The 20,512-nt window shown below is 36.8% G+C and overlaps 1 protein-coding gene and 1 non-coding gene across 4 annotated transcripts in view; one reads left to right on the forward strand and one right to left on the reverse strand.

The window, feature by feature from the left end:
• Positions 1 to 20,512, reverse strand: part of PIK3C3 (phosphatidylinositol 3-kinase catalytic subunit type 3) — a 128,395-nt gene that overhangs the window by 101,638 nt on the left and 6,245 nt on the right. For all 3 annotated transcript variants that reach the window (XM_012440828.2, XM_012440827.3, XM_064379224.1), the window contains exons 3-4: positions 17,651 to 17,794; positions 6,103 to 6,232 (exon numbers count right to left, since the gene is read on the reverse strand). In XM_012440828.2, the coding sequence (XP_012296251.1) occupies positions 6,103 to 6,232; positions 17,651 to 17,794 (274 nt within the window). The remainder of the gene's footprint in view (positions 1 to 6,102; positions 6,233 to 17,650; positions 17,795 to 20,512) is intronic.
• Positions 10,384 to 10,445, forward strand: LOC135276132 (U7 small nuclear RNA). Its single transcript, XR_010343696.1, has one exon. It is a non-coding gene; the product is annotated as a U7 small nuclear RNA (small nuclear RNA).

The raw sequence follows: 20,512 nt of genomic DNA on the forward strand, positions 1-20,512 counted from the left end.
TCTGCAAGTTATCAAATATGTAACCATAAATAAATAGCTTAACTTATCTAAGATTCCACCTTTTCATGAATTTAAAAACAATGCAGTGTTTAAGTCCCGATCCTACACTTGTAGAATCAAATAACAGCTAACACTTATTATTGCTCAGTATTTGCTGGGCAGTATACTAAATCCTTTAAATATTTTATCATTTACACTTAGTCTTCATGATAATCTCCAAAAACAGATATAACTACTATTCCTATTTTACAGAAGAAGATTTCATGACTTAGTAAAGGTTAAATAGCTAGTTCAAGATCACAGCTGGGATTTGAATAAAAAATGGTCTTTAAAGCCCTGATCTTAATCCTTTCTCTATTTCAGTTTGCAATCGATGCTAAGAGGTTTTGTTGATATTAAAGAGTTTTACACATGCAAGGTGATTATAAATGTAGTTACTATTAATAGTCATAATAACACGAACAATAATGACATCAGGAACTTAGTAATACACTTTTATTTTTGGTCTTCCACATTTAGAAGTGTGCCTTTGACAATGGTGGAGATAAAGAGACTTGTACATGCACATAACACTAAAATCTCAGAGAGCTCCTCTGATCAATGCTTCAGGACAAGTAACCATTTGATGCAAAGGATTAATGAAAACTACCTTCTCTGAAGGGTAAATATTATAGTGAGTCAAACTACTTCAATCCCACTTTAGAAAATTAATTATGTGACCAGAAAAGTTATTGCTATCTTAATCTTGATTTTCAAGGATAATTTTGTGATTGTGATAATCTGTCAATGTTTATTCAAAAGATGCAGTACAACCAGCATACTCAAGTAATTTTAAATTAAAAGGATACTATGAGATAAAGACCTTTAGATGTCCCAAAACTGAGAAAAATACCTTTCCAGCTTCTTCATGGTTCATTAGGAAATCAACAATATCATGAAGACTAACTAAGTTTCCAAAGTATCTTGAAATATGGTGCCCTGGATAGTAAGGACAAGTAATATGGCTACCAGAGAGATGAACTCACCCACTACAAATTTGTAAATTGTCACTCTAGCTCAGTGCTGTCAGTAGAACTTTTGGTAATAATGGAAACATTCCACATCTGCACTGTCCAATACATTATCTGCTAGACACAAGGGGCAACTGAGCACTTGAAATGAAGCACTTAAATGAAGCACTTAAAATGAAGAGCAACTGAATTTTTAATGTTATTTAATTTTAATTAACCTAAATCTAAACTGCTACATGTGACCTGTGGCTGTCATATTAGACACTGCAGCTCCAGATTACAAATGACTCTTTGAATTGGTTGGCATAAACCTATTCTCAAGAAACAATTTCTAAATGAACTTTTAAAATCCAGCTCCTATTGCAATAAACTTGAGATCTGGACCCTCGTCCCACAGTGACTCCATGCGGGTACTCTGTGATTCCACCTAAAATACCACCACATCTTACCACATCTTCCCTGTAGCAGTGTTCATGTCTATACTTTACTCAACAACAATCCCATACCTATCACAAAGCATTTTTCATCTAGTCGTTACTTTCTCTTTGCCTCCTCTTAATCAAACTGACAAAACTAAAGCACATTCCAAAGGCATCAAGCAGAGCTGCTAAAATGAAAAGTAGACAGCGGAGAAGCATGCTTTTGCACTAACCTTTCATGTCTAAAGACATGGATTCAAATATAAATCAAACACTAAAGCTTGGTAGTCGCATCCAAAACCCCAGATGGATATGCATTCTAGTCATAAAACTCTTAGAATATGACAAGCTGAAAAACAGAGCAGATGGAAACAATGGGTAAATTTGTTCAAGTAAGGCCCACAACCACTAAAAGCCTAGGTCATGGACAATGAAAGTTTAATAAATGCTCCGTAAGTCTGGTCTTTCATTATTTTTGTAAATCAGTTCAAAAGGAAAGACACTGTATTACTAAAAATTAATTAGGGAAACTTAGAAACGGGAAAAAGAAGAGAATGGGGCAGGGAGCAGGGTGTGATATAATATTTAAATATATTCATTTCTTTCTGTTCCCTACTAGAAGTCTAAGAAATTCAAGTTGTAAAAAGTAAGACTTAAACTGAGGAAAATAGTTTTGTTTCCTTTTCTTATACTCATTTTTCCTCAAAGCAAAACTAGGCATATTTGCCAAATCATGTAAAATCATTAAAGAGGTTAATTCCACTAAACTCATTCTGAAAAGATTGGACTTCTAAACATTGTCAAACTTGAAATGCAGGCTTTTAAACTTCAGCTATTCATACTGTAGTCAGAATTCAACTTTAATAGGTGAGCAATAAATCAGAAGAAGGTTAAGTTCAGCTTGTAGTGGAAGTTATTTGCCTAATAATTATCTAACACCATCTTTTCACAAGCCATTAAATCTTTAATCTTCATTTTACAGTCCTCTTGTCCATTATCCCTAGGCAACCAAGACTGAAATAGTTCTGTAAGTGAGTAAACTTTCTTATACTGCAGTTTAAAAACTGTCACTACGCTATTTATTTAGGCTCATGGGTACCATGCATAGTAAACATGCTTTGCTATTATTAAGATTTATGCATACCTTTTTAGTCTTAAGCCAACTGTCTTCTCAACAATTAGAAACAATCATAGTAAATTCACTGGATGGAAAGTAAAAGTGCAACAAGAAATAAGCCACTTGATTCTAACTACTTAACCCTCATCTATTTGAATACTAATATCTTTCCTTAAAATGGTCCTGCGAGAAGAAATACAAGCATTACATCTACCATCTTTGTTCCTTCTGTATGAAAATGGAAACAGGGAGCATACAAATTCTTTCCCATGTTTAAAAGTTTATTATACCTAACACAATTTCAAAACGTTTTGAGAGCGTGACAATCTAGCTCAATAACTTTTTTAAATGTGTAATCGGAAAAAGAGAGAAAAATATCAGAAAAATAGCAGACACTGTTGTAGCACAATTGTAAGAACAAAATAAGTATCTAAGTATAATTTTAAGTTAAGAATATAAGTATGATAATAAATTTAGTAAAAATAATTTTAAGTTAAGAATGTAAGTAACAAAGTATACGCTCTCTGGTAAGTTAGTAAATTAACTAACTTAATTTACTTACTCTCTTACTCTCTGGTAAGAGAGTAAATTAAGACCATACAAGTATCAAAATATATTTTCTCAAGTATAAGGCAAGACCATGTTTTAAGTGAGAAAAGAGTTGTTTTTCAGGAAGCCTGTCTAAAAATTTAAGAAGCAGGCACTAATCAAATTACAAAATTAAGAACAAAGCCCTATTATTCACCTTAGGCAAGTCCTATGCAACACTTTACCCTAGGCATACATATTGCAGAAAAAAAAGGAATGACATGAAAACCATACATTCACAGTTGAAAATTAATAACCACAATTTTATTTTCTACTAAGGTAATAACTATGAAACCCAGGTAGATAATCCCAATTATTTCCTATGTCAGTACTTTTAGAATCAATTAAATATTAAGAGCTACACGAGACCATAAAAAAATCCATTCTAAACACCTGATTTTGCAGACTCAGAAATTATTTTCCCCCAGTGAGTAGAATGGCCAAAACTCTGACTCATAGTACAGCACTCTTCTCAAGTTTCCAATTTTGTCAAATCTTAAGATATCATTTTTAAAATACATTTCTCTTCAATAGCAGCTGGGATATATAACAGTTCTGATACCTGAAAAATCACAAGCAAGTGCTGTATCAAGAAGAAGGGAATATCAAGTTAACTCAATACGTCAAGAAATAAAAAGAGCTTTCTTCAAAGAGGGAGCGATTTCTTAACAATGCTACAAACAGGATGCATTTCTTCCCGTTAAAAAGGTAATTACTCATTTTGATAGTTTCTGTTTAGTCTTTGGAGAACATAAGTTAATACTAATGCAAGCTGTCACAGCACAGCAAGCTCTGATGTCTCCACGCCATTCAGAAGTTAAAAATACAATTCTATTAGGGGCAAAAGAATGTGGAAAAGAGCTAGGCTCCAATTACTATCAGAAGGACTGTAAAATGCTTACTCTCATTAATTTTTATGCCCATTTTAAAGATTTACAAACCAATAAAAACTTATCTGAAAACTGTTAACCATTCTGAGCAATACAAACAGCACATAAATTTTAATAACTATCTCCTGAAAAAGTAGGATCTATTTGGCATACTCTAATATAAAGATTTTAGACTGGCAATAATGATTGTTACCAATTAACAAAAACATTAACAAGGCTTCCTTCCTACACTTCATTTAGCTCTGTACGTGCTTAGTCATCATTTCTAGAGTTGCTCATGTGCACAAACAACTAAAAGACAAATATGAACAAGCATTAGGGTTACTGCTTAAATCACAAAAAAGGTGATTATAATTAAGTCACATCTTTTTTCTACCATAAAATTCAAAAGATTAGAGTAAGAAATATGTACTACTAATGTGCTACATTAAAAAAAAACAGAAGTCCAACTGGAACTAATTCCCATAATTATACTTCATACACTGATGACTGAAAAATGTCATAGTTGTTACAAAAATTATTGTTTAAACCTTCCATCAAAAATAATTAGGGAAAAAATATTAGCAACCTGTGAACAGAAGCCTAAATAATGTGTTTCACAGAGAAACAAATTAGTTACACGGTGCAACCTATAAAGCTTTATATTTCATGACTCAGGCTGGTCCCCCTCAGACAGAATTTCACCTACAATATCAATCATAATGGCTACTCTTAAAAGACAATTTAAGAGCTTTTTTTAAAAAAATATTATTCTTCATTCTTTTTAAATTTAACCTTCTTCATATTATAGTGACCCATAGGCTATAAATGAATTGATTCTAACAAAATTTATATTAACTATTCAATGTTTGTAAAAGGGGCAGAAAGTAGCTCAAATGAAAATTCATCGCTAAAATCAAGTCTTAAAGGTAGACATATGAAAAGCTTGAGACCTTTCTTATATCCCATGTCAGAATGTAAACAAAATCTCAGAATGAGTAGAAAAAATGAATATTAAATTTTATTTATTTAATTATGGCTGGGAGACGTAGACAATAGTATACTGGTCAATATAGTTATCAGGTTGCTAGGACATCATTCTTCCTTAAAAGAGCAATACAAAAAGACAAAATGAACTTGACAAAAATTCTACGTTGAAGCACGAAATCTAGCCAACCCAAGTACTTATTCTTCAAGACTTCTTCTGTATGTGGGTAAAGGCAAAAAGCTATTAAAAGCTTAGCAACAAAACTTCTCCAGACATTAAAGAGGCACTTTACTAATAAGACCACAGAAGAAAAGTACATGTAATAATTACAAGAAAGTGTCTTAACCAGATAACTGTAAAAGGATCTTTAAACAGTATCTAACACAGTACTTTGTGAAAGGAGGTTCACAAAATAAATGACAGCGTTGCAATTTATACACAGAATAGAGTTTAGTTTTTATATTTCTAAGAGAAAACACCTGATTAAAACGATTTTGAAAGAAAAAGGTAGTAACTTCATCTGCTTACAAAGGTGGGGGTGGGGTGTGTGAAGGAAATTTATACTAGTTAATTGTATAAGTCATTTTCACTTCCAAACGGAATAAGCTTTTCTAGCATGTTACACTTGCAACTTTAAGGCTATGTCACCAGAAAAAGTGGGTGGTCATCTTGAAAGTATTACCAGTGCTCCACATTTTCAAACCTGACAGATTTCCGGACATAAGGTCACATATTGTATGATTCCATTTATATGAATTTCTAGAATAGGCAAATACATAGAGACAGTAAACAGATTAGTAGCTGCCTGGAACTAACTGTAGAGGAAGCGGAAATGGGGAATGACTGTTAAGGACACACAGTTTCTTTTAGGGGTGATGAAAATATTCTAAAATTATATAGTGGTGATGATTATACAACTCTGTAAATGTACTAACCCATCAGACTGTATGCTTTCCAAGGATGAATTTTATGGTATGTGAATTAAATTTCAATAAAACAATTATTTAAAAGTTAAATTTAGATTTTTTAAAAATCTGATGGAATTCATGTCAAGGTATACTATAACAGACGTCAGTCAGAGCTTTCCACCTGTTCCAAATGACTTTTTTACCTTGGCAAGGCGGCTCATCTGATCTTCTGAGACAGTGCTACTTGTTCTGCCGGGAGTTTTTGTGGGTTCTGATCCATCTGCTTCTACATTAGGCCAGACTTTCAAGTCATGCATCCCTTGGCGAAACATGCTAGGGAAAAAGAGAATGTTCAGGATAGAAGTAAATTAATACAGTTCATTACAGGAAATTTTAAATTCCTAAAAATAAAGAGAATTCTACACATGGAAATGTATATCTCCACTGCCAAGCTTTTAGCTCCCAATGGAATGTAAAGCAATTAACCAAGCAACTAAAATCCATGTCACACTGTTTTGCACATGCCATTCTTTTCTCCTCCAGGCAGTCAGAACTATGACAGAGAATTCTACACAACTGGAAGGAGAGAAGGATTGGAAATGAGCACAAACATTTCATCACTTTGGTGACGATCTAAGGAATAACAGAGATCAAATTCCTATCCAATGGAAGAATGTCACATTTACAATGACTAAAATCAAAATTTAAAAAATTACATAGCTGTTTTCTTTAAATGACAATATAGTAGAGTACACAGTCAAACTGCCTGTACTTGAATCACAGCTGTGTATTACCCACATAACCTTGGGTAAACTACTTAACCTCTCTGTACCTCAGTTTCCTCTTTTATAAAATAGGATAAAAGGACTTGTATCCCACAAAGTTATCGGAAAAAATAAATAAATCGGTACAAGTAAAAGGTATTTAGAACAGTGACTGGCATACTGTAAGTATTCAATAAATGTTAGCTATTACTAGTCCTTTTCCTGTACAGATTACTTTTTCTTTCTTTTCCATAAAAGGCATGTTCTAAAAGTGAATACAATAGTAGATTCATGTGAAAACATTTCCCATGTCTATAAATCAGAAATTTAGCATATAGCCAGAATTTAACCTAAGCTTGGTTATCCTGCTTCACAGTGAAAGAATATATAACTTTGTCATGTTTTTTTCAAAAAGCTACCAAGAAGATATAAAGATGAAACAAACTCATAAAGAGCTTTAGACAACTATGTGTTGTAATTATGCTGCTGCCAAGTTTCCATGTTTTTTTCTAATGGGGAGGTTAAAGATATTCTCCTGTTAATGTATTTTCTTTTTTAAAAATATTTTCGGCCGGGCGCGGTGGCTCACGCCTGTAATCCCAGCACTTTGGGAGGCCGAGGCGAGTGGATCACGAGGTCAAGAGATCGAGACCATCCTGGTCAACATGGTGAAACCCCGTCTCTACTAAAAATACAAAAAATTAGCTGGGCATGGTGGCGCATGCCTGTAATCCCAGCTACTCAGGAGGCTGAGGCAGGAGAATTGCCTGAACCCAGGAGGCGGAGGTTGCGGTGAGCCGAAATCGCGCCATTGCACTCCAGCCTGGGTAACAAGAGCGAAACTCCGTCTCAAAAAAAAAAAAAAAAAAAAAAAAATTTCAAACAAGAACTTTCAAACATAAAGTCTACTCAAACAGCATCTACTCAAAGCTCAATAAGAAAGTTATTTCGGCCTAGCCAGTGGTTGGGTGGCGCCTGCCCCTCTAGGCATTCCTCCGGGGGTCTGCAGACTAAACGCGGAGCTCAGGAGCGACTCGGCGGGGCCAGGCACGGGCAGAAAGGGCCACGAGGGCCACAGAGGGTCACCATGAAGTTCAATTCCTTCGTGACCTCGGACCGAAGCAAAAACCGCAAACGGCCCTTCAATGCCTCCTCGCATGTGCGCAGGAAGATCATGTCATCCCTGCTCTCCAAGGAGCTGCAGCAGAAGTACAATGTCTGCTCCATGCCCATCCGCAAGGAAGACGAGGTCCAGGTAGTTCGAGGACACTACAAAGGGCAGCAAATTGGCAAGGTAGTCCAGGTGTACAGAAAGAAATATATCTTCTACATCGAGCGGGTGCAGCGTGAGAAGGCCAATGGCACCACAGTCCATGTGGGCATTCACCAGAGCAAGGTGGTTGTCACCAGGCTAAAACTAGACAAGGACAGGGAAAAACATTCTTGAACGCAAAGCCAACTCTTGACAAGTTGGAAAAGAGAAAGGCAAATATAAGGAAGAACTTATTGAGAAAATACAGGAATAAATATAACCTGTTGTGCAAAATAAAAAAAAAAAAAGTAAGTTATTTCCACTCTTAGTAATAAAAAGACTATAGAAATTGCAATAGAAAGAAAAAGACTAGGAGTGTGTGTAAGTGAAAAGGCAAGTCTAAAGCATTTCATACACTTTCACATTTAATACTTTAAAAAAACAAATAAGGTACAGCTTAGGCATGGTGGCTCACACCTATAATCCCAGCACTTTGAGAAGCTGAGGCAGGCGGACCGCTTGAGCTCAAGAATTTGAAACCAGGCTGGGCAACATGGCACAACCCTGTACCTCCACAAAAAAAAATAAATAAATAAAAAATAAATAAAAATTAGCTGGGTGCAGTAGCACATGCCTGTAGTTTTTGAGGGGCTGAGGTGGGAGGATCGCTTGAGCCTGGGAGGACGAGGCTACTATAGTGAGCCATGTTTGCACCACTGTACTTCAGCCTGGGTGACAAACTGAGACCCTGTCTCAAAAGAAAAAAAATCATCTACTTGACTGCTAAAGGTTAACATAAATCTTTTCAAATCATTATTACAATGTTCTGGCTAATAAAAAATGTCTTCTAGATTTTCCTAAGGTAATAAAGACTTTTACTAAACATTATATAATGTATGTAAGTAATGATGCCATAAACATTTAGATTGGGAACTATAAAAGATAGCTACAAACTCATGAGCACAATAAGATTAAGGACCATATCTGTTATAAGGTCTCTAAAGTTGGCAATAAAACAAATAATTCCCGTAACTGTATTTGCAAAAGCTTACCTTAAGGGCCCATAGAAAATGCACTGACTGGTTGTGATGAATCAAAATTCTCAATATTTATCATGTTAAACATCAAAAGAAAGTTACAGTACAAAAACCACACATATACACGACTCTTATAAAGTTAATTTTCTTTCTCTTTCGAATGAGATATAGATTCAACATTAAGCAGACCTGCTTAGAGCAGTCTCTAAGGAACTATGTACAGTGAGATTATAATATCACTTTAAATAAATATCCTTAAATGTAGCTTCAGAAACAGCAGAAGGCTTTTCTTCCTTCTCTCTACCTTCCCATCCCCCAGTGAATACTCTGGCTGGCTGAACCTAACTAAATCAAAAATAAGCACATTTGGCAAGAAGTCAGTTTACTAAATGATTTAGGTGACTTGGGATGGATATGGAGAAGAGATTTAAGGATAGGGGATGTGGAGGGTACAGGTGATGCCAAGTGACTCAAATGAGCAAGTGAACATATTACTTTCTTTTGACACTAATGGAACTTTGCAGAGAGTTACACAGCGTCCAGGTGGCAAGCCAGGAGATGCTCAGAGCATCGTGTCCACTTGGGAAATTAAGCCAAACAGGCAAGACAGAAGAAACAGCACAGCAGGATCTCCTTCTGACTCCAGCAGAGACCCCAGCAACAGCTGCTGTTGATATTCCAGCTTGCAGTGCCAAGCCACTACAGCAGCAACTGCCTTGACTTCCAGGATTCACATTTAGAAAAAACAACCGCAAGAGAAATCTGCAGCTTGCCTGTGGTTCTTTGCCAGTTCAACCTATCAATCCATTCTGTAGCTACTTAGAAATTTCACAAGCTAGACTTTCAAATTAAGGACGATAAGTTATTCCAGGCTTATCCCTAACAAATCAGTCTTTCAACTGTTAATCAGACTATTCTCCAATAAGTTCTGCATCACACTGACTCAAGTAAACAAAACAGGTACTAGCAAACGGCAACAGCTGATAGTCACAAGATTACCAATACTATAATGTTAGATGTCTTGAGGAACGCTTTTTATTTTTTTGAGACAGAGTCTTGATGTGTCGCCCAAGGTGGAGGGCAGTAGTGTGATCTCAGCTCACTGCAACCTCCACCTCCCTGGTTAAAGCAATTTCCCTGCCTCAGCCTCACAGTAGCTGGGATCACAGGTGCACGCCACTACACCCGGCTAAATTTTTTTGTATTTTCAGTAGAGACAAGGTTTCACCATATTGGCCAGACTGGTCTTGAACTCATGACCTCAGGCAATCTGCCTGCCTTGACCTCCCAAAGTGCTGGGATTACAGGCATGAGCTAACAGGCCTGGCCCTTGAGGATCACTTTTAACAGCTACTGAGTACATATTACAACCCTTTAGGGGAAAAGGCTAGGGACAGTTGGTGTTATTTCATTGCATAAGAAACATGTGAGGAGTGTTACAGCTCTTTTAGAATTTGTCTAGCAGGCTTTCTGGGTTTTGCCAGAAAGCCCCCCAACCCCACCAAAAAAAAAAGAGAAACATCTGAGGAAACTATGGTTTAAGGCAGTGTTTCCCTAAGTCATGAGAATGGTAGTGGCATATAGCATGGTTTTTGAGGACAGGTGGAAGAACATCTGCACATGCTTCCTGCTGAGACAACCCAGAATACTCAGATTGCCCTGTCTCCCTGGACGGCAGCACCATGCAGGGAAGTAGTTGTGAGCCAGCAGCACAAGGAGATGTGCTGAACTCTGCTGTAGCACCAGGAAAGCACAAGGAGATGTCAGCACTCTGCTGAAGCACCAGGAAAGCACAAGGAGATGTCAGCACTCTGCTGAAGCACCAGGAAAGCACAAGGAGATGTCAGCACTCTGCTGTACACCAGGAAAGCACAAGGAGATGTCAGCACTCTGCTGTACACCAGGAAAGCACAAGGAGATGTCAGAACTCTGCTGTACACCAGGAAAGCACAAGGAGATGTCAGCACTCTGCTGTACACCAGGAAAGCACAAGGAGATGTCAGCACTCTGCTGTACACCAGGAAAGCACAAGGAGATGTCAGCATTCTGCTGTACACCAGGAAAGCACAAGGAGATGTCAGCACTCTGCTGAAGCACCAGGAAAGCACAAGGAGATGTCAGCACTCTGCTGTACACCAGGAAAGCACAAAGAGATGTCAGCACTCTGCTGAAGCACCAGGAAAGCACAAGGAGATGTCAGCACTCTGCTGTACACCAGGAAAGCACAAGGAGATGTCAGCACTCTGCTGAAGCACCAGGAAAGCACAAGGAGATGTCAGCACTCTGCTGAAGCACCAGGAAAGCACAAGGAGATGTCAGCACTCTGCTGTACACCAGGAAAGCACAAGGAGATGTCAGCACTCTGCTGTACACCAGGAAAGCACAAGGAGATGTCAGCACTCTGCTGTACACCAGGAAAGCACAAGGAGATGTCAGCACTCTGCTGTACACCAGGAAAGCACAAGGAGATGTCAGCACTCTGCTGTACACCAGGAAAGCACAAGGAGATGTCAGCACTCTGCTGTACACCAGGAAAGCACAAGGAGATGTCAGCACTCTGCTGTACACCAGGAAAGCACAAGGAGATGTCAGCACTCTGCTGTACACCAGGAAAGCACAAGGAGATGTCAGCATTCTGCTGTACACCAGGAAAGCACAAGGAGATGTCAGCACTCTGCTGAAGCACCAGGAAAGCACAAGGAGATGTCAGCACTCTGCTGTACACCAGGAAAGCACAAAGAGATGTCAGCACTCTGCTGAAGCACCAGGAAAGCACAAGGAGATGTCAGCACTCTGCTGTACACCAGGAAAGCACAAGGAGATGTCAGCACTCTGCTGAAGCACCAGGAAAGCACAAGGAGATGTCAGCACTCTGCTGAAGCACCAGGAAAGCACAAGGAGATGTCAGCACTCTGCTGTACACCAGGAAAGCACAAGGAGATGTCAGCACTCTGCTGTACACCAGGAAAGCACAAGGAGATGTCAGCACTCTGCTGTACACCAGGAAAGCACAAGGAGATGTCAGCACTCTGCTGTACACCAGGAAAGCACAAGGAGATGTCAGCACTCTGCTGTACACCAGGAAAGCACAAGGAGATGTCAGCACTCTGCTGTACACCAGGAAAGCACAAGGAGATGTCAGTACTCTGCTGAAGCACCAGGAAAGCACAAGGAGATGTCAGCACTCTGCTGAAGCACCAGGAAAGCACAAGGAGATGTCAGCACTCTGCTGTACACCAGGAAAGCACAAGGAGATGTCAGCACTCTGCTGTACACCAGGAAAGCACAAGGAGATGTCAGCACTCTGCTGTACACCAGGAAAGCACAAGGAGATGTCAGCACTCTGCTGTACACCAGGAAAGCACAAGGAGATGTCAGCACTCTGCTGTACACCAGGAAAGCACAAGGAGATGTCAGCACTCTGCTGTACACCAGGAAAGCACAAGGAGATGTCAGCACTCTGCTGTACACCAGGAAAGCACAAGGAGATGTCAGCATTCTGCTGTACACCAGGAAAGCACAAGGAGATGTCAGTACTCTGCTGTAGCACCAGGAACATCCTAAACATCATCTTTCACAAGCCAAAACTGCACAAGAAGACCCGTAGCTGCTTAGGACTGGGGAATGCCTCGCTTTTCTCCACTGTGAGGCAGCCCACCCACAGGGCAAGCTGCAGGACAGAGAGAGAGGAAAAAAAAAGTTGTTTTAATTTCATAGTGTTTCTTAGAATTCCTTCTTCTGAGGTGAAGGTCAGTACAAGCGCCAGCACAGGGGGAATAGGAGTTGGTGATTAAGTCTTTTTGCACTCCGCCCCCTCAAAATATCTAGACCTATATTAAAACCTTATGTTAGTTATGTTTGGATAACTGCCCTACAACTATATAGAAGTTGAACTGATTAAAAATGAAAATGATGCAAAGACTGATCCTCCCCTTAAGCTGAGAGTGAGCTGAATATCCTGCATATATCTGGCTATGGAAAACAGAACTATTCTAATTAAAGGACTTTTTTGCAGACATTGTATGCATATTTTGCAAATCAAATAAATTTCATATCATCTGTATTGATTAGGTATTCTTTTGCTTCAATTTCTAAAATTTAATAGCATAGTTGTTGTTATTATATTTAGTCTTACTATTACCCACTAACGTAAATAAATACTAGTTTTCCATTACAGCAGGGATATCAAGTTTTTCTTTAAAAATAAGTAGAAGTTCAAAAAATGTAAGCTGGGTTAAATAAAAATATCAAGTAAAGAACAATAGGCCAGGCATGGTGGCTCACGCCTGTAAACCCAGTACTCTGGGAGGCCGAGATAGGAGGATCACCTGAGGTCAGGAATTCAAGACCAGACTGGCTAACGTGGTGAAACCCTGCCTCTATTAAAAATATAAAAATTAGCTGGGCGTGGTGGCAGGCGCCTGTAATCCCAACTTCTTGGGAGGCTGAAGCAAGAGAATCACTTAATCCTGGGAGGTGGAGGTTGCAGTGAGCTGAGATCACACCACAGCACTCCAGCCTGGGTGACAGAGTGAGACTCCATCTCAAATAAAAAAGAACAATATACTTAGTAAAGAGATATGAATGGAATTCTTTTTTTTTTTTGAGACAGAGTCTCACTTTGTAGGCCAGGCTGGAGTGTGGTGACATGATCTTGGATCACCATAGCCTCCAACTCCTGGGTCACTGTTCAAGCAATTCCCAGCTTCCCAAGTAGCTGGGATTACAGGCACACACCACCATGCCCAGCTAATTTTTGTATTTTTAGTGGAGAGGGGGTTTCACCATGTTGGCCAGGCTGGTCTTGAACTCCTGACCTCGTGGATCTGCCTGCCTCAGCCTCTCAAAGTGCTGGAATTATAGGCGTGAGCCACCTGGCCTGATATGAATGTAATTCTAAAAGTAATAAGCAAATGACTCAAGATGTTGAAATCAAGCTCTGAGATAATTTCACACAACCAGCGCTTCTAACAGGTTTTATATCGGGCATCTGATGTGTTTGGGACGTGAAGGAGTAAGATGACCTATTTTCCAGTTAGAGTTAAGAAAAAAGAGATGACTTTCCAAGATTCAAAGTCTTATTTTAGTTAATGGCAGAAAACAAATTTAAGTAACCACTCACTTATTGCTATACTGCTCCCTTTATAGAAATCCTCAGAGTTTAATGACTTTTTAAAGTAGAACAAGTGCTACTGATTTGTCTTTAGACACACTGCCAGCTTGGTTTGGATGGGAGGTAAAGGAATTTTCCTTTCACTGGGATATACACAGAATTACAAATAAAGCAGGGTACCAAGGGAAAGCGTAAAGAAAGAGGAACGCATGAATGCACGTATAAGTTATATAAATAGACTACTATCACAAAGGTCAATTCAATGTTTCTCAAAATGTGGTACATAGGCTCTCTTTCACAGAATAACTCAGGATGCTTGTTTAAAATGCTGATTCTTGGGCCCCACCACAGACATATTGAATTAGTGAGAACCCAGGAAGATGTTTTTCTCATAGGCTTCCCAGATGATTCTTAAACACAGGTTGATTACTACTGATTAAACATAGTACTTTTTTAAAAATATGCCAAAAGGAAAACAGTACCAAAAATCAATCTGAGACTTTATTTGGATTTAGGCAGATCATTTCACTGCAATTCTGTGGAAATTTCAATTGTCCCACACCTACATCCTAGTCAGAAAATCCCCTAAAACTAGATCCTAAAGTCATCTAAAATGCATGAAGACTAACACAGGTGTTTTTATGAGGGAACCTCCAGTTGATATGCCAGAAGGTAAACCACTTGTGATGAATCTGGGAGTAAAAACCAAGAGGAATGTCTGGTTATTTCTCAAAAACATTTAGTCACTAAAAAGAGCTGTACATTTTTTTTTCTTCTCTGTTGCAAACAAGCCAAAGAAAAGTAAGGAGCAAACACTCTGTAAAAGGAATACTGATTTAGTAATATGTCCATTCTGCTGTAACATACTATTTTATCAAAAAGTATATTTTAAAACTGATGATTACAATGTTTCAGACTATATCTAAATTACTTTTCCTGTATGGATTTTAATAACAAATATCCCTTTAAGAGCAACATTAAACTAAAATACCTAGGTATTAGTAAGCAACCAAGCTATTCCAGATGGGATTACATCTAGATTTTACTGATGAGTTCAGAAGCCTTTCTGACACATTCTATTTCTGGATAAAACAATTTAATATTATAAAGGCATCTATTCTTTCTTTAATTAACATATATAATTCAATAAGATTTTCTAACAAAATAACAGTGAGTTTTTTAATTGAGAAAATATTAAAATTTATCTGCCAAAACAAACCTGGAAATATTTTAAAAGAAAGACTAATAAAAATTATCTATATCTAATATTTAAACATTTTATAATTCTATCCTAACTGACAAAACAGCCCAGAAATGATACCTAATATTTATTGAGCTCATTATGGTATTTATTCAATTCATAAATATATGATATAATATTTATCAGGCCCATTAAATGTATGTATAATATAACAATCATAAACTACTCAATTAGGTAGATACTATTGTTTCTTTCATTCAACAGATGAAGACACTGAGGCATAAGATTAAATAATTTGCCCAAGGATACACAGGTACTAAGCAAAGAAGTGAAAATTTGAAGCCAGATAACCTACAACTTGCTTTCCTAAACACTGTAGCACTATACACTATAATGCCTCTCTTTGACTTCAATACATGATGAATTGAGTATATAAGGATGCTATTTTGAAACAGCTGGGTTAGATGGCTTATTTAATAAGTAGTGTTGGGACAAATACACAAACCATTTGTTTTTGTTTTCTCTAAAAAGCTATTCTCAATATATCACTCCTCTCACAAAAGTAATTTTAGATGAATCAAAGATTTTAATGCAAAGGAATAAAAGCATAACAGAAGAAAGCATTTTAAAGAATCTTAAATGGGAACTTTCGAAACATTAAATTCACAACCCAAAAACTAAAAACTGATAGATTCAAGATAATAATTTAAAATCCATAAAGAGCAAACAAATACATACTAATTCGAAAGAACAAACCAAACAGGAAAAGCAATATTTATAATATAACCCACAAAGGGCTAACTGCATTAATCTACAAAGATTCCTTATATATCAATAAGAAAATGACAATTCAAAAAAAAAAGCAAAGAATTTTATGGTGTGTGAATTATATCTCAATTTCTAAAAAAGGACAAAGTACATCAAAAAGCAATTCATGGAAACATAAACATAAATAGTGAACAAACACACCAAAATACGATCCTCCTCATACATAACAATGTAAAAATTAAGTAACATTTTTTAACTTTAAAGCAGACAAAAATTAAGACAGTTGTAATACTGAGACAGATTAAGATCTATACCACTTCATAATGAAAGGAAACAGAACTTCTTTCAGAGATTCCAGGTTTGGAGCAGGCCTGGAAAATAAGCCTGGAAAAACTTGTCTACCAGAAATTAAAGAAGCTACCACTCAGTACTAGCATACTGTCAAAAGAGCATGGGGTCCACTTGAAGGGACTCCTACTAACCAAAAAGTAAAGACAGCAGTGGACTAAAACATACTTCAAAATGTTTAAGTCCAAAAATTCATGACAAAACTTAAAAACAAAATGTGCAAAAGCCATCAGTCACCCCTTTGCAAGTTACTAGAACACAAACTCATTAGTCTCAAAGTTGGTAAAAGGAAAGAAAGTTAAACATTTACCTGCCTTTCCTATATGAATTAACTAAATACATGATGAGGGCCAAGTTCTTAAGTGAAAAATTCCAATTAGTAAATGCAGAATAATAATAGAATGTTACAAATTCTCTTAAGATAGACTGAGCCCCAGGAAAAAAAGGATGTAGAGAAAATATCCTTTGGGATTACGGGATTTTTTATTTTTACAATAAATATCTAGTATTTGCAAATGTTTCAAAAACTAAAAAATCTTTTCTTTCTTTTTTTATTTTTTTTGAGATGGTCTCGCTCAGATGCTCAGGCTGGAGTGCAATGGCACATTCTTGGTTCACTGCAACCTCCACCTCTCAGATTCAAGAGATTCTCCAGCCTCAGGCTCCAGAGCAGTGGGATTACAGGTGGGCACCACCACATCTGGCTAATTTTTTTTGTATTTTTAGTGGAGATGGTGGTTTAACCATGTCGGTCAGGCTAGTCTCAAACTCCCGACCTCAGGTGACCACCCACCTAGTCTCCCAAAGTGCTGGGATTATAGGCATGAGCCACCGCACCCAGCCTGAATTATCTTTTCTATCACAATCATTACCATCATTAGCAAATGAAAGCTTTTTAAAATCCTGTTTTTCATCCTTTCTGTCAATATTATAAAAAGCAGATAAAACCTGTAACAAAGCAGTTATAGTACATGTCAAAGTCATTTCTCCCTAAAAGCAAGGTATAATTCCCAATGACTTCTATTTTCTACTAGAAATTGCATTGCCAATCACCAACAATAGAGCAATATAAACTGTATTTTTTAATCTATCTGCATATTCTATAGTAAATAAATGTTAAATTCAGTTAAGGAATGATCAAATCATCTGTACCTAACTGGTTTTCACTGGAGACTGGGCATAAACTATTAAAGCGTTCCCTCGTTCTGAAAAAGAAAAGGGTCAAAAAGCTGCTACATTCCTACAGGTGAGAACAATACAATGTTTACCCATATTTTCCAAAGAGCGAAACCGTTGTTCCTCCTACAGGCACTGCTTTTCCGGGTCCATACACATCCCATATGGTGAGGGCCACCTGGGCATTCCTGGGCAGGTCAGGGTATTTTACTGGTAGTTTTAGCCATTCATTCCAGCTACGGAAATAAAGTCAACATAAATATATATACATATACATATATCTTTCTTTTAAATTAACAAACCACACAAAAAGCTTTGGCCAGAGGAAAAGGTTCCAAAGTGTTAAGTTAATACTCTGTAAGACATTATGGCAGTCACCTCAATTTTGCTAAAGACAACTTTCCATTTTAAATAATAGAAGACATAATTGTTTTAATAGAATTCATGAAAAACAGCTATTAAATCCTTTAATCAAGAAAATCAGCTGGGCACAGTGGCTCACACCTGTAATCCCAACACTTTGGGAGGCCTAGGTGGGCAGATCACGAGATCAGGAATTCAAGACCAGCCTGGTCAATACAGTTAAACCCTGTCTCTACTAAAAATACAAAAATTAGCCAGGAGGTGGTGGCAGGCACCTGTAGTCCCAGCTACTTGGGAGGCCGAGGCAGGAGAATCGCTTGAACCCGGGAGGCAGAGGTTGCAGTGAGCCAAGATTGCACCATTGCACTCCAGCCTGAGTGGCTAAGCGAGACAGTCTCAAAAAAAAAAAAAAAAAAAAAATCAAGAAACTCAGACAACATCAAGAGAATACAATGGTGAAAAAAGCCTGGGAAAACATTTCAACTGTTAAAACTTTTTAAACAAACTGATTTTCTTTAACCATTCTTCAAAACCCAATTTTACATTGTGAAGATAAAATAATCAAAATTACTCATACTCAAAAGCACTTCTGAGATTGATCAATCAGGAAAAAAACAACCAAAACAAAACCTCCTAGTAGAAAATACCTTTATCACATGAAGTTACCACACTGCTCGAGACAGACTTGTGACTACGTCTTACGTGAGAATTTTTTGTTCCTCAAATTATTTCATTAATATTGACAATATTAAGCTATTAGTGCCTTATGCCTTCAAAGCCCATCTATATGTATTCTCTTACTAAGAAATGTTTGTTAATGATAATATAGTTAATGACAGCACAGCTTTTTTTAACCCTCTATACATTTATGTAAATTTTCTTATACATTTAAATTTCACATTGTATTCATTTGATAATTTCAATCCTCTTCAAGAGCAGCTGGCTTTTAAATTCTGAAAGAATACTGTGTCGACAATATACAAACTAATATCTAGCAGACACAAAGAATTCTGTTTCTCTGTTTACTCAAAATGATTCTGTTCATTCAAAGTTATTATCTAAGGGACCTATCCTAGTCTATGATAAATACATCTGTATTGCTAAAACATTTAACAAAATTTCCAAAAACTTAAACAAAAAAATCATTTACATACACCATAGAAAGATGGCTACCAATTTCAAGAAAAAGAGTTATTAAATCCTTTTCTTCTATGAAATTAAAACAAAAAATCACATGCTTAAGAAAGCCAGTATCTACTACAAATAGGCTCAAACAACTCAATGAAATTATTTAATTACTAGCCACATGGTAGAGTAGGCTAAAAAGAAAAGCACTAAGCAGTGCCATCTTTTGCCAGGGAATAAACCATGGAGGTTAACTAAAGACAGCAATAAGCAATAATATCTAAAATTATTTGTTTGGATAACATTGTGAAACTTCTTATCCTGTAATCTGTCCTTTAATGACTAGGAGACAATACCAATGACCAACTAATCATTTGTCTCAAACCTTTTGCTATCCAACACCAGGCAACAACACCTTTCTAAATCAAAGTAATTGCACTTAATCGGTTTTATATACTAGGCTTCTGCAGAAGGGTTCTATTAAAAAAAAAAAAGATCCTTCAGCTAAAAAGTTTGAAAGCTGCTCTAGATATTCTAGAAGTTATAGAAAAAATCTAGTCAGACACAAAAAAGGTATATATTTTGGACACCACTTTGTTCTCTTCCTCTTCATACATCATCCATACCCTATCCCCTAACCCTCATTAACCTTAAGATTACATTCATCTGGCAACAATCAAAACATGACAAGATTGCAAAGCCTAAATCTGGATGATCCAATCCCCACCATGTACCTGCATTACGCATACCATTGTGCTAGCACTCAAACTGATCCAAATATTTCTGAAACCTAACTTTGTAATTTTTGAATTAGATTGTATTATATGTCTCTCTAAAGCCACTTTCAAATCCTTTATGAGACAATGTGGAATATAAGTGTTCTTAAAAATGTAAACTACTTTCCTAAAGAATAATATTCACATAAGAAAAAACTTAAAAATTTGCAGTACATACACCTAAAAATGAGAATTTACCTTAAGTGTAATTAAAGAAAGTACAAGTGTTCCTCATGGGATATCTTAGTATAGGACAGAATAGGACATGATATGATAGACTTGAATAAATTTGGGATGAGTTCTTCATTATTAGAACTCTCACAACTTACAATCAGAAACTCAGAAATCAAACAGATTTAAATAATTGGGAATCTCATACTGCCCCTAAAATACTATCTGAACTAAGGAATGCAAAAATTTGGATAGAAAGAGATCCCTTTATGGTCTAATTTCTTCTTTCCAAAGTTTATAGAATATCTCTTTTAAGCAAATACTTACAAAGAATAAGGATTATCTAAAGTTTTTACCTCTGTTCATTTTGGGATGGCAACTTTTGTTTTGATAAACTACTAATAAATTCAACTTTTGAATACTAAAGAGGAGGATGTATAAAATGTGCAAATGTTTTCTCTTAGTCTCTTAAAGAGTTTTGTTGTTGATGTTGTTTTTGAGACGTCTTGCTCTGTCGCC

Source organism: Aotus nancymaae, unplaced genomic scaffold (genome assembly GCF_030222135.1).
Source record: "Aotus nancymaae isolate 86718 unplaced genomic scaffold, 86718_ANA_hifiasm-v0.15.2.pri h1tg000020l, whole genome shotgun sequence".
Lineage (NCBI taxonomy): Eukaryota > Metazoa > Chordata > Mammalia > Primates > Aotidae > Aotus > Aotus nancymaae.